Below are 14,244 nucleotides of genomic sequence, written 5' to 3' on the forward strand. Positions count from 1 at the left end.
TGTTTCTCTGGTGTTTATTGACTGTGGTTGCTTCTTGGATTCTGTGAGGGAGATGCTGTAGGACCTGTGGATTGGTTCTGAAGAATAAGGATGCTCAGGATGGCTGGGCAGGCCACACATTTCTCTTCTTAGCCCATAGTTACCTGTGATTTCCCTCAGCAATTCTAGTCACTATGTTGTCTTGAACTTATGAGTCCCAGAGAACAATTAACTAGGTGTCTTTTTCAAATGCATGGTTTATTGTTGACACAACAGGGAAAGAGAAACAACTCACAGCAAGTAAACCTAACAACTTGACAGTCTAGCTGAGTGATGTTGCAATATCCAGAGGGAGAGTTCTTGAATGTACAGTGGGTAGAGGCCAGTCACAAGTCTGAATGACCAGTACACAGCAAGCCACCATACTCACATATGAAAGGAAAGTGAGTGTGTTCTGCTCTTTAGGAGATGCTGCTTGAGAATGACAGAGGTTAGCTGGTTATAGCCTCAGTTGTACTTATCCAGGTCAGCCAGGTTGCTGTCAGCAGTCACTAGGGTCAGAGCCAAGCCAGAGGCTAGAGATCCTGGTAAGAGACGTGGTCACTGAAAGAATCCCTAGTTGCTATTGTATGTAGGTGGCTCATGTATATTGAGTTGAGATATGTTGGAGACCAGCCTCTGCTGAGCTCCTGGGAAACTTGGTTTTTAGAGCCCTTCACAGCATTTGGTCTTCCAAATCAACTTGCTGGTTACACCCAAGTGCTTGCTTCTGATGGCAGGGCATTGAGCAATAGTGCTTCCATCTTTGTTTTCTTTATTTTTGTATTCTGAGTGTTCACTATGCATGTGAAGTGTCTTGGAACCAGCCTCCTACCTATGTTTCTCAGAACTTAGTTGAAACGTGGCACAGTTAATAGGGAGGGTATAAGTGTCTCTCTTGGAAGTGTGTGTGGGGGGTCTCTGTGTGCAGCTGTACTGGAATTGTACCAATAGACTGTACCCTAGATCAGCTCATGGGATTCCTCTGCTCACAGGATGAGATACCGACCCTTTGTCTATCCTGTGGTAGTCTCGCAAGTGCTGCTGCCCTTGGTGCTGCTGCCCTTGGTGCTGTTCAGCTTGTCAGTTTTGGGCTGGCTACTGGATAGTGCCAGTTGCTTTGATGGTATGGAGCCCATGTTCTAAGACTATACAACAGTCACTTTAGCATTCTACTTGTGCCATCTTAGGCAGTTGAGTTATTAGTGGATTTACTGTGAGTTGGCCAGTTTCTCACACAAAACTCCAGAGAGGAAACATTCTTCTGAGTAAGACTCAGAGATGCACATCTGTGGTCACGGTCACCTGGGAGCCTGAGATGAGACCATTGCTTGAGCCTAAGGACTTGGGAGTTTGGGGCTGGCCTGGGCAAGGTAGCAAGACCCCTTCCCATTTGTTAAAGAAACATATTTCTAGCCAGAATATTCATTGTAACAGTATCGTGTGTAATGTGGTTTTTACTATCAGCAGTCCTTGGGATGAACACCCACAACTAATGCTCCCTGCTGCTTCTTGTGTGCAGGGTCATGGATCTAACTCCCACTTGCAGGTACATAAAATAAAAATAAATAAATAAACCACCAAGTGTGGTGGTGCACGCCTTTAATTCTAGCAGTTAGGAGACAGAGGCAGGTAGATCTCTGTGAGTTCAGTGCCAGCCTGGTCTACATAGAAAGCTCCCAACCAGTCAAGGCTACATAGTAAGATTCTGCTTCAAACAATAACCAACAAAATTTATGGGCTTGGGTTAGGAGCACACACTGCCCTTCTAGAGGATCTGAGTTTGATTGCCAGTATTCATATCAGGCAGTTCACAGCTAGGTGTAACTCTGACTCCTTTGGCCTCTGTGGCCACCTGCACTCATGTGTACATACCCATACACATACACAGAATTTAAAAAATTTAAACTTGGCTTCTGAGCATTCTCTCGCCTTCATGGTCATGATCACACCTCACTGCTGATAGTGGACCTTTTTCTGGCAACTGGCACTTCCTATTTCCCCCACCCTAGCCAGGCAGCCCCTCACCACCCATCATAGAGGAGACACTAAAATCAAAACCTGAGTATGAGATTGGGGTGTATTGCACAAGAGTTCCTTCTGCCTGTGTGTCTTCTGACAGGGCTATGTGGCAGCAGGCCCCATTCTAGGCTGCTCCTGAGAGCCAGCAACTTTAGTCTTGAGGTTGATACAAGCTGTTGGAGATGCCATCTGCTTCCTCTAGCTGCATATCCAACCAGTATATGGTCCAGGGTTCCTAAGGGCATGAGTGCATGCCATGGCTCTTGATTATAGGAGGTTGATAGGGTCACCGCCCTGTTCCCTCTTCTGTCTGTCTGTCTCTAGTGTCTGAACTCACTATGCAAACAACAGATGGATGTGTAGTAAGGCAGAAGCTATAAGCAGTTAGGTAATAGCCAGTCCCTGTTAGCAATGACAGTCCCTTGAACCTGCCTCAGACCATATCAGAAAGGTTATGGGGAAAAGAAGCAGGTTTTTACTTTCAGGGGCATTTTCTGTGCCATCTCAGCCCTCAGTGACATCTGTGGAGATGTTTCAGCACCATAAACTTGTACATGGTCACCAGGAAGAGCCTGTTTACACAGTTCCCAGCCTCCTTTCAGTGTCTAGCAGGCCTGGGGTAGCTGTGCTGAGTAGCTTCCTGTGCAGGATGTGGAACTAACTTGTGGTAGGCTGTCTAGGTCTACAGAGCTGTGTCCTAGCAGACCTCACTGACTGGAAGGAAGAAGCCTGTTCTCCCACCACTTTGGGGATCCCTCCCAGTACCTCTGCCACAATCATGCTGTCTGTCTTCTCTCTCCTACTCTTCATTTTCTGTCTGGTAAGAAACATTAAAAGAATTTTTTTTGTGTGTGTGGAAAATGGTTTTTGGTTAGCATTGGCTTTCATTTGGCCTCAGTCAGCAAATAGCTTTCACTATTAAACTATTTTCTTGTTCTGGTTTAGAGACACAAAACAACTATTTTAGTAAAGTGCTTACAAATCAGTTTTCTTTTTATTTTTTACATTGATTTGAAAGCATATAGCTGATGTTATTCTTCTTGCTTAGGCATTGCTGGTGGCTGACTAGACTGTTTGGGTTGTAGTGCCAGCTCCTGTTGCCTTGGCTCTACACCTGTTCTTACGCCCAAAGGCCCATCCCCAGGGTTTGGTAAGCTCTTCCTGACAGTTAGTCCTGGCTCCATGGTGGTTTCCTAATCGGTTTCATCCTCTCTGCTTGATTACCCTGAAGTTGTCATCTTTTCAGTGAGAAGGGTCAGGGGTCTTGATAAGGTGTCTACCCATCCCACAGTCCTAGGGTAGCTCCCTAGGACCTGGCTTGTGGGATGAGTATGGAGGCTGTGGAAGGCAAGCAGAGCTGTGTGCGCCTTTCTGAGCTGCTTGTACCTGGTAGGAAGGTATCTATATTTAGACTGGATCTTTAGCTTCTTTTTCTAAAAGTAGTATCTATTCTTTATAGAAAAGTTGGAAAGCAGAAAATCAGAAAATAAAGCTAGACATGGTGGTGTGTGCTTGTAACCTCACTACTCAAAAGACTGAGGCGGAAGGATCGCTATCTCAAAAACTACTGTTGTGTCTGTTCTTTTTTTTTTTTTTTTTTTAGTTTTTTTTTAGTTTTTCAAGACAGGGTTTCTCTGTATTGCTTTGGAGGCTGTCCTGGAATTCGCTTTGTAGACCAGGCTGGCCTCGAACTCACAGAGATCTGCCTGCCTCTGCCTCCCCAGTGCTGGGATTAAAGGCGTGTATCACCAATGCCCGGCTAACCTGTATCTTTTTATAGGTGAATTGAGACCATTTATATTAATGGATATTAATGATGACCAGTGATTGCTAATTCCTGTTATTTTGTGTCTATTCTGATGCCACTGCTGCTGAAGGGTCCTAGTGGCTCTACCCTGTGGCTGGCAGTGTTTATGCCCAGGATCATTCCATGATGCTGCTGGGGCAAGAGGGAGTCTCTCACTTCCTGCTTCCTGTGTTGCCTCCTGCCTGTGGACTAGGTCCTGCCACATCTGGAGAACTATAAGAAGCAGTAGAGAAGAGGCTGTTCTCCCAATATCCTGTGACCAGACCATTCTTGCCAGCCCTTTCTGATCATGTCTCCTGCATTCTTGCCAGCCCTTCCTGATCATGGTTCAATTCTAGTTACCTTTTCTGCAATCATGACATCTTGATGTCTCCATGGTGACAACTTGAGACCACATTTATTGACTCTGCTTGATGGAGTCCCCCCCATAACACTGAAGTCTACTTAAACCTTGCTAAGTAAATAATAGTAACCTAGATGTAAATACTGTGAACTCTTTCAAGTTTTTTTTTTCTGTCTCTTTCCAGTGAGACTCCACTTATAGACATATTTTCCTCTTTTGAACATTCCTCATGCCTTTTGTCTCCTCTGATTCTGTTTAAAGGACTTGTGGTCTTCATATGACTGTGACTTTGTGTCACCTGTGATTTTGATGCATGTTGATGTCATTGATTGTCATCATGTGAAGGTTAGTTATATCTTTCTACACACAAGTCCTTGACTATATTGCTGATTTGTGATAGCTTAGGGATCTGTTGACTCCTCTAGGTAGCTTTAGAAGGTCAGAAGGTACAGAGTTGTCTCAGCTGTGTCCTGCTTATTGGCTGTCCAGCAATGACACCAGTCAGTACTTGCCAACTAAGGCTATACTGTCTGTCCTGCTGTGATGACTTTGTTTCACTGAATTTGGGGTGATGAAATGATATCTAAAGCTGTCACTGCTAATTTTACATGAAGTGATGGACTGTTGTAATGGGCATATAAGAAGGATATGTTTGAAGGAGGAGAGACCCCCTGTATTAAAACGCAGGGATAGCTGGGCGGTGGTGGCGCACACTTTTAATCCAGCACTCGAGAGGCAGAGGCAGGCAAATCTTTGTGAGTTCGAGACCAGCCTGGTCTACAGAATGAGTTCCAGGATGGGCTCCAAAGCCATAGAGAAACCCTGTCTCAAAAAACAAAAACAAAACAAAACAAACCGCAGGGATGTGGATGTTGGGTGGCCATTGGGAGTTCTGCCCAGTGCCCAAAGGAAGTCCAGGAGGGTGGGAGGCTCTGTAAGACCCATAACTTCTGACCCCCTGTTTTTTCACTGTGCCATTGAGGTGCCTTAGCAGCCTCGCTGTGTCTGCCACAATAGTGGCAATAATAGTATCTAGTGTCTGTCTTCCAGTTTGATGAGCTTAATAAATACATTTTAATTACCATTAAAGCCCTGTGAGCTACTTGCTATTATTTCCACGTTGTAGTAAAAGAGGCTGCGACAGAACCAGGTGAAATCTCCTGACCAGGTTCATCAGTTAGCAAGGCCTGTGCTGCTGTCTGCACACTGAGTGCCCATGTTATCTGCCCATACTCTTGTTCACTTTCTTTTCTTCCTTCCCTCCCTCCTATTTATTTTGAGACAGGGTCTCATTATATAGCCCACACTGATCTGGAACTTGAGATTCTCCTGTCTCCACCGCCATGAGCACTGGGATCATAGGTGTGTGCCACCAAGCCCACTGATTCCACTGATTTCATTGGCTACCGTGTCTCCCTTTTTTCGTGCCATCTGGGCATGTGGCCCTGGGCAAAGTGTTAGGAGTTGTGCTCCAGCTTTATTTTGTAATGTGAGGATAACTTGGTCTGTTGTGGGGACTGATGTGTATATCTACTCCAGCAGCTCACTACCATTCCCTATTGGAGCAATGCCACTGGGCTATGGGAGGCCCAAGCTTAAAGATGAAGGTCAATGCAATAGGGAATACAATATATTTATTTACCAGAGTATGAACTTAACACACAAAGGATGGGTAGTTAGAAGCACATCCGTCTTCCAGAGGAAGAAGGAGAAGAAGAGAGTTGTTTCTCCTTCACTTCCTTTTATCTTCATCTGTGCTAAATTTCCTTATCCCCACCCTTATGGGCAGATGGCTTTGTGGGGCTCACCCCTACACAAGCTCCCTCCAGTTGGCTTGTCTGTTACAGTCTATATTTGGGGAGCTCTGCTTCCAGAAATATGATTGTATATTGCAAATGGAATTGGTGTTTAGAAATTAAATTTTTAAAGATCGTGTACCTGATTTATGAATATTAAAGTGAATTTGTCCATAGGTTTAAAGAAGCCTGTAAATGTGAGCTTTTTCATAGGGTATTACAGTCTGAGGAAAACCTTTTTTTAAAAAATTGTCTATGTCTGAGGAACATTTATCAGCTATCATGATAGGAGCAACATCAGTCATCAAGCCACCTGATCCCTATGACTTCCCTGGAAGGGATACAAGTCCATCTGGTCTGATTGTCCACATGGCACCTGGGATTCTAATGTTCAGGTCCTTTCTTGTGGGAACTACCTAGCCTTTGGTCTGACCCAGGTGTAACCCTTTATTTTGAAATGTCCTGGTAGTCAGGAATGCAGAATTTCAAGGTCCACCTTGGACCCAAGTTAGAATACACATATACCATGATTTGGAAGTTCTTGGAGAGAGGAGTATGTCCTGGGCTTCCTGCAGGTGCTAAACATCAGATCTGTATGCAGCCATTGCTTGTTGGTGCCCAAGCAGAGCTGCTGAGATCCTGGCAATTACAGCCAGACAAGATGGGAATACAGAGCATCACCTGGAAAATCAGTGCCACAGGGGCCCTTGGAACTTGGTGCTGTAGCTGAATAGTGCTTCTAAATGGAAGGCACTGTTGTACATGCAGAGGATCCCTCCATGAACAGAACAGCCCAAAAGGAGAAGAAACAAGTAACAACAAAAAGCGAAATAAAACCATGCCTCACTGAATGCTGGCAATGAAGTTGTATATGGACAAGGAGCACAGAGCCAATAGAAGGGACTTTGTGCCTAGACTAGGATGAGGTGTAGGGCCAGGTAAATGAGATGGGGGTGCTCACTTGGGTCCCTGTGGGCTGTACTGCAGCCCCTGATGGTCTTGGAAAGGTTGGCTATGATGATGGAAGGACAGTTAGTTGGACAGTAAAACCTGTGGGTTTTTTTTTTTTCTTTCTTGGAAATAAAGTAAGGTGCTTTGCTCAGAAAGGATTTGAATAGGAAGAGCCAGGGAAGGGAGTGCCTTGGCTTAGTCTGCAAGCCTTGCACAGGATGGGAGGGCAACATGTGAATGTCAGGCCCACTGGAGCTCTGCTGAAAGTGAGTCAGAGACTATCTGAGTTGAACTGTGGGTCACGTGGACAAATTAACCTAACCAAAAATAACCTAAAACAACATTTCTGGGAATTGGAGTTGAAGGCAGCATTCAGTGTAAACAGGGGAGCAAGAGGTGAGAGGAGGGAGACCAGACAGGCAGACACATTTGGCCTTGGGGTCATCACTTCTTAAAGCAGCTTTTTTCTCTGCATGTTTTAATCAGGCAGCTCACAGCCTGGGGACAGCAGCCTCAACTCTGGGCCGAGTCTACATGGACATAGGAAGTGCTTCCTGTTGTTGTTACTTACTGAAGTCGGCAGGTGGGCAAGCCTATTCTTTGAGAAATGGTCCTTACCTCAGCCTGGGTCTCAGCTCTGGAACCACACAAGTATAGGCCCTTGCAGCACTCTGGCCTGGATGTGTAGGGGTACCCTAGTGAGGCCTGTTGTCATCATATCCCTTGCTACCTTCACATGTAGGCTGTGGGTAGGAAGCTGGGGTTTGCTAGTGGCTCTCTGGTGATGGAAAATGGCTGGTTTCCTGTGACTAGTCAGAACAACTCTTCTTGGAACCAGGATGTAGAGTCAGGAGCTGTGTGAGTCAAGCCACCAGGACGGGCTACTGGTGACTGGCGGCCATATACTGACAAATTGTATCTGAGCTGCTCACAAAGTTGTGTGAGAATCTTGTCTCCCGGTAAGGGTGTGCCTTGTTCTTAATGTCCAATTATTAAATAATGAAAAAAGCTGCTAAACTGAAGGCAGCCTGCTGTTTAGTCCAGTTTGGTCCTGTTTTGACTTCCAAGTACAGGGATAATAGGCATATGTGAAATACCAGGTTTATAATTTAACATTCTTTCATTTTTTTATAAATGTATTTTATTATTACTATGTGTATATGCATGATAGAGGTACATGTCTCCATGCCACTCTGTGTATGGAAGTCAGAAGACAACCCTATGAAGTCAGTTCTCTTACTTTTTTACTTTGTTTTCAGGAGTTGAACTCAGGCTTGTAAGTCAAATGTTATCATCCACTGAGCCTGAGCCGTTTTACCCAACCCTCTTCATTGACCTCCCTTCCTTCCTTCTTGAGACAGAATTTCATGCAGCCCAGGTTAACATTGAACTTGCTGTATAGCCTAGGGAAACCCTAAATTTTTTGATCCCTCTGCCTCTACCTTCTGGGTGCTAGGATTACATGTATGAAACATCATGCCTGGGGCTCAAACCTAGGGATTCATGCATGCTAGGCAAGTAGTCTACCAATTCTAGACCCACATTTAACTTTCTTGATAACTTCTTGGTAATGTTAGCCACAGTGAATTATCTTCCTAAAGTGAATGAATGGCTAGGACTTGTTTTCTTGAATTCCGTTAAAGTCCATAGAAACCGGCTAGTGGCACACTGCTTATAGGCATTTGCTGTCCTCTACTGGATACTGGAATGCTGAGTAAATTTTTTGTTGTTGTTGAGTCAAGGTCTCACTGTGTAGCCAGCAGAGCCTCAGTCTCTGAGCTAGGTCTCTGAACAGCCAGTGATAGCTGCCACCACCAGGCTGGTAACAATAGGAAGCCACGGGCACAGGGCTAGAATGTCAGGAGCAGGCATGTCCCAAGTGTTCACTACTCAAGTTAAAGACTGAACCAAGAGTTGCTGTTAGTTTCTCAACTTCCTGCTCCCATGGTTCATAAAGCAGGCTGTCAGTCATGGAACCCACAAGTCTTTTCCCAAATTTTAAAATCTTGGACCTTTTCTATTATTTGAAATCTTAAGGTATGACTAAAGTGAAAGCATTGCTATTTTTTATTTTATATCTAGTCTATTTGGGCTGTAAATTTTTCCAATACTGGTAAGGAGGGAAATGGAGGATACTACAGTTCACTCCCTTCCCAAGGGTCAGTCAGCCATCCAGGGCTTGTGGGCCCAGTTCTGTGTGTGTATACAGTAAGAACCTTCTCCTTAGCCGGGAGGTGGTGGCACACGCCTTTAATCCCAGCACTTGGGAGGCAGAGGCAGGCAGATCTCTGTGAGTTCAAGACCAGTCTGGTCTACAAGAGCTAGTTCCAGGACAGCCTCCAAGGCCACAGAGAAACCCTGTGTTGAACCCCCCCCCCAAAAAAGAACCTTCTTCTTACACCCAGCCAGGGCAGAGGATGGCTGTGTCACAGTCTAACTGTGGTGTCCCATGACTTATATAGCAGGTCCTCATCTCTAGATAATGAAGTGTTCAGTGTCAGGTCTCTTCCTGTGTTAAAACTTGGGGAGATGCAACACACAGCTACTCACCCTAGATGGGTCCCAGGACAGACCAAAGTATGGATTTGGTCTGAGTTTTTTTTTTTTAAGATTTATTTATTTATTACATATACAGTGTTCTGCCTGCATGCCAGAAGAGGACACCAGATTGAATTGTAGATGGTTGTGAGCCACCATGTGGTTGCTGGGAATTGAACTCAGGACCCCTAGAAGAGCAGTCAGTGCTCTTAACCTCTGAGCCATCTCTCCAGCCCCTTGGTCTGAGTTTTATTGGGGTTATTTACATGAGTGTGATGAGGGGCTACTTACAGGCACAGAAATGACTCAAAGACAGCTGTATGCCTAAGGCTAACCCCAGCATGAGTGACAGCTTACAAAGCCAGGAAGCTGGAGCACACTGTACCCCTGCAGGCAGTTCAATAGCTTGGACAGTGCCCATTCCAGATGCCCAAATGGTCTAAACCTCTTCCACACAGCTCGCTGGTTTCTGCTTCCAGGCAGCTGTTCTGCTGTCCTGGTCTCAAGAGTCTTCTTGGCAGCTGTTCTCTAAGTTAACTTTGCAGCTCAGTTTCAGTTTCTCTTCCATCATCTTGGCAGCTCAGTTTCAGCTACTCACTACCTTCCATCTGAATGGACTCTCAGCTTTTATTTTTCATTCTAACAGGGAAGGGCATAGTGAATCTAATCTGTTTCAGGGACTTCCAGAAGCTATCTTGAGTTGTTTACCTTCTTGCTCAAGGAGCTTCCCTGAAGGATGTAATGTTTCAATATTGGAGGAAGGTGTTAAACAACAATCCCTAGAAGTGGAATTGCTGTGGGATTCTCTTGTTGTTCAAATTGTACATGGTCAAATGTCCTGTGCTGTTTTCGGTGGCTTCCAGAGCTCTGTGGAGTTTGTTATAGGAAAGCGTCTAATTGTAAGACGTAAAAACAGGGTTTGCTTCAGATGAAGGCGTATGATGCATACCACCATGGCTAAGACTGCTGTTCTGTCTAATGACCTAACCTAGACAGAAGCACAGGACTGTTTGTGGGTTTGGGGAGAATAGTGGATAGTGGTGTTTCTTCTTTCTCTGGAAGAACATTGTGTTATGGTAGAAAAACTTGAAGTCATGTTTGTGTGTATAACTTTCAACAAGAGGCAGTTGTGCAGAAAAAAGTAAGAAGGTGATATTCTGTCTCCTCAGATGGCTCCCAGAACTGAGACCCCTGTGAGCAGCATCAGCAACAGTCTGGAGAATGCATTGCACACATCAGCACATTCCACGGAGGAGTCCCTGCCCAAGAGGCCTTTGGGGAAACACGGCAAAGGTGGGTAGTTATGCTGGACATTACTGGGAGATCCCAAGTTCAGGGAGAAGGCATCCACAGTACAGAGCTGTAGACTGTTGGTACATAGTGTCATTAGTGAAAGGAAAAGTTTCACCTCAGGACTCCCAAGACCAAGTTCTTTCAGTACAAAGGAGACTTATGTACCCCAGAGGTACAGAGGGCAGGGAATAAGAGACCAAGATGGGAAATAGAGGATGAGAGAGAAGAGGAAGGTAATCAGGGAAAAGGGGAAGGGGTATTTGTCATGGAGGGAAACAGGACTGCCTCGGAATAGAGGAAGACAGGCATGGCAGTTTATAAAAGTACAAAGGGGAAACTGTGTTAGAATAAGGTGTTTAATTTTAATTGGGCATTTTAATTAGGTGAGCCAGAGGGGTCGTTTGATTGCTGGACCTTAATATTTTGATAGCTGGATCTTGGTAGTCGACTTAGGAGGAGGAAGAGGCCAAATAAGGGAATAGACCTTGGTGGCTAGCTTTAGGGATGTAATCTAATGGTTTTTCAGCAAGTTAGAGGGAATCAGGAAGAAAGGCAAGGCCTGTCATACTTCAGCTGACCAGAGTCCCTTTAATCAGGCATGCTTAGAGGGAGCTGTTGTCTTTCTGATTCTCCCAAGGAACTCATGACCACGTTTCAGCAATATCAACTTCAAATGCTGGTGTTTATTAAGGGAGAAAATGTTTTAAATGTCCTCTGCTCCTCACATCAGACTTTAAAGCAGCTGGGCGTAGAACACTTCTTTCCCAACTAAATGGGCTTGTGAGACTTATTCCATGTGATATGCTATAACAGGTACTCCTGTCTTCACTCACTCAGTGCTATCAGCCTCAGTGAAGTTCCACACTGTTCATGCCTCTGAACAAGTGCATTTATTTATTATTTTATGTATGAGTGCTCTGCATGTATACCTGCATGCCAGAAGAAGGCATCAGATCCTACTATAGATGGCTGTGAGCCACCATGTGGTTGCTGGGAATGAAACTCAGGACCTCTGGAAGAGCAGCCAGTGCTCATAACCACGGAGCCATCTTTTTTCTTTTTTTTTTAGTTTAAATTTAGATAAGAAACAAGGTTGCTTCACAAGTCAGTTCCAGGTCCCTCTCCCTTTCCCTCCCCTCCTCCCATGCCCTCCCCCCAACCCCCCCATTATCCCCTCCTTTCCCCAGGGAGGGTGAGGCCCTCCGTGGGGGTGTCCATAGTCTGTCATCCACGGAGCCATCTTATCACACACTCCTTCCCCCTTGAGACAAGGTTACTCTGTAACTTTGGAGCCCGTCTTGGAACTTGCTTTGTAGACCAGGCCAGCCTTGAACTCACAGAGATCCTCCTGTCTCTGCCTTCCAAGTGCTGGATTAAAGCTATGCACCACCACCACCTGGCACAAGCACAATTTTTAAAAATGTAATTGGAGTGTGAGTTTGCTCAGTATGAATCTGCAGCTGACAAAACCTCTCACCACAGGCCATGGGCCTCCTGGCTTTCTGCCAGACTAACTCTGGAATCACCTGGGCAGGCATAAAGTGATTGTTTTAAATTGGATGAGGTTATTGGTGAGACCACGTCTTAGCAGAGTTAGGCAGGGAAGTATGTCCTGACTGGTCATGTATTTTGAGGCTCCTGGGAGGATGCCCATCCCTATTCATGAGTTGCTCTGCTTCACTACTCGAAGATGTATCTGTGCCTTCTGTAACTTGAGCTGGTCCTTCTGCCCTTCTCTATGTCTTTTTATCTCACAGGTGCATTCCGTGCTGTTGCTTTAAAGGCCTGTGCTCACTCTACGTGGAATGCTGTCTGCTCTGCTTGGTTGCAGCTCAGGGTGGTCTGCTTCTGTGCCACATCTGTGTCTTGAGACACAGTCTTGGAAAGCCTAGTCTCCCACTTGGCGTTAGTTGTAAAGTCACAGTGCACATGATACAGGTTGTTCCCAAGGGACTATGTCCCTCTGTTGATTATTTGTCCCGCCAGGTCTTCCTAGCAATGTGACCACAGAATGGAGTTGGTACTTGGAGTGCAGGGCTGCCTGCTGGAGAGAGCCAGCTGAGAACAGAGCCTCTTGTGAGTGCTAATTCCTTTGTGTAGCACCCTCCAGACCAAGCAGGGCATCCACCTTGTGCCACAGTGCTTTTTCTTGAGCCATAACCAAGACCCTGGGTTGTAGGGTATGGCCCTCTCTCCCTCCCTGGTTCATATTTTATGTGTATGAGTGTTTTGCCCGCATGTAGGTCTGTGTAGTGTCTGTGGAGGCCAGAAGAGAGCATTGGTTCCCTGGGACTGGAGTTACAGACAATTGTGAGCAATGGGTGCTAGGAACTGAACCCAAGTCTTCTGGAAGAGCAGCCAGTGCACTAAGCACTGAGAAATCTCTCCAGCCTCTGGGTATAATTTAAAAACATGGCTGTTGTCTGCTGTTCTCTGATTATATGCTTTAGTGCTGAGGAGAATGAGTGCTAAGCAGCTGTGGTGGAGCATACTGGGGAGACTGTCCTGTAAGACCATGCTGCCCTCTTTTAGCTAGCCCAGTATCCCATCACTCATCACTAGCCAACCCCAGGAGTTTCTTCTCTCCAGTGTAGGCAAGCAAACTAGCTGAGTTTTTGGTTCCTTTCTCATGGTCCCTTCCCCTGTGCTGGGCATTGGTCTGTGGTCACTGTAGTCTGAAGTTTTATCCAGTTTTCTCTGTTGTCTTAGAAGTCTTATAGCAATATGATGGAACTTATGGAATAATCAGGCTTGGGTCAGCATTCCTAAAACGTCTTGTGTTCCCATTCTCTCACAGTGCTCTCAGTGACCCTGGGAACATAGAATGGAAACCCTTATTCCCAGGAGCAATACACCCTACTTTGCTGATGAGATTTAAGTCACAAGTAAGCTCCTGAGGCACAAACCTGTGCTGTGGGTATGAAGAAAGTGGGAAGGGGAGTGAAGGTATTAGTGCCAGAGTGCAGTTTCCTAGTACTGTTTCTTACCTTACTATGTAGAAGCAGAGGTCTTGGTTTGGTGTAGGAAGTCCACAGGACTGGTAAATAGTTGTCCTTCTTCCCTCCCTCCCTCCCTCTCCTCCCTCCCTCCTTCCCTCCCTCCCTCGGTTGTGGATCATTGTACAAAAGATAACTGTCTCAGGGTCCAGTCCCTGTCCTAGTTGTTACTGGTGCCAAAGGATTAGGAGGTGTAAAAGGAGACATCCCCAGTGATGCCCAGTGTGGTGGGAGATTCTATCCCTTCACAACCAGAACTGGAATCTGACTCTGGCAAGACAGTGAGGGAGAGCTGGTTCTGTCACCTTGATTAAGCTGCAGATCTGAAATATCTCTGAATTCAGGTTCTTTGCACTCTTAAAAATGATGGACTTTGCCAGGCATTGATGGTGCACGCCTTTAATTCCAGCACTTGGGAGGCAGAGGCAGGCAGATCTCTGTGAATTCGAGGCCAGCCTGGTATACAGAGCAAGTTCCAGA

At 45.7% G+C, this 14,244-nt stretch overlaps 1 protein-coding gene across 5 annotated transcripts in view; it reads left to right on the forward strand.

Annotated features, from left to right (window-relative positions):
• The window catches only part of Zcchc14 (zinc finger CCHC-type containing 14), a 58,402-nt gene that overhangs the window by 14,628 nt on the left and 29,530 nt on the right, over positions 1-14,244 (forward strand). For 4 of the 5 annotated variants that reach the window (XR_005873176.1, XM_013115667.3, XM_013115668.3 and 1 more), the window contains exon 2: positions 10,645-10,768. Coding sequence is in view for 4 of the 5 variants with exons in the window: in XM_013115667.3 (XP_012971121.1) it covers positions 10,645-10,768 (124 nt within the window). In the remaining variant the exon portion in view is untranslated. Of the gene's footprint in view, positions 1-7,500; positions 7,521-10,644; positions 10,769-14,244 lie in introns of those variants that run through there. The other variant, XM_021228999.2, reaches the window with a different exon arrangement.

This window comes from Mesocricetus auratus, unplaced genomic scaffold (assembly GCF_017639785.1).
Source record: "Mesocricetus auratus isolate SY011 unplaced genomic scaffold, BCM_Maur_2.0 Super-Scaffold_6723, whole genome shotgun sequence".
NCBI classification, from domain to species: Eukaryota; Metazoa; Chordata; class Mammalia; order Rodentia; family Cricetidae; genus Mesocricetus; species Mesocricetus auratus.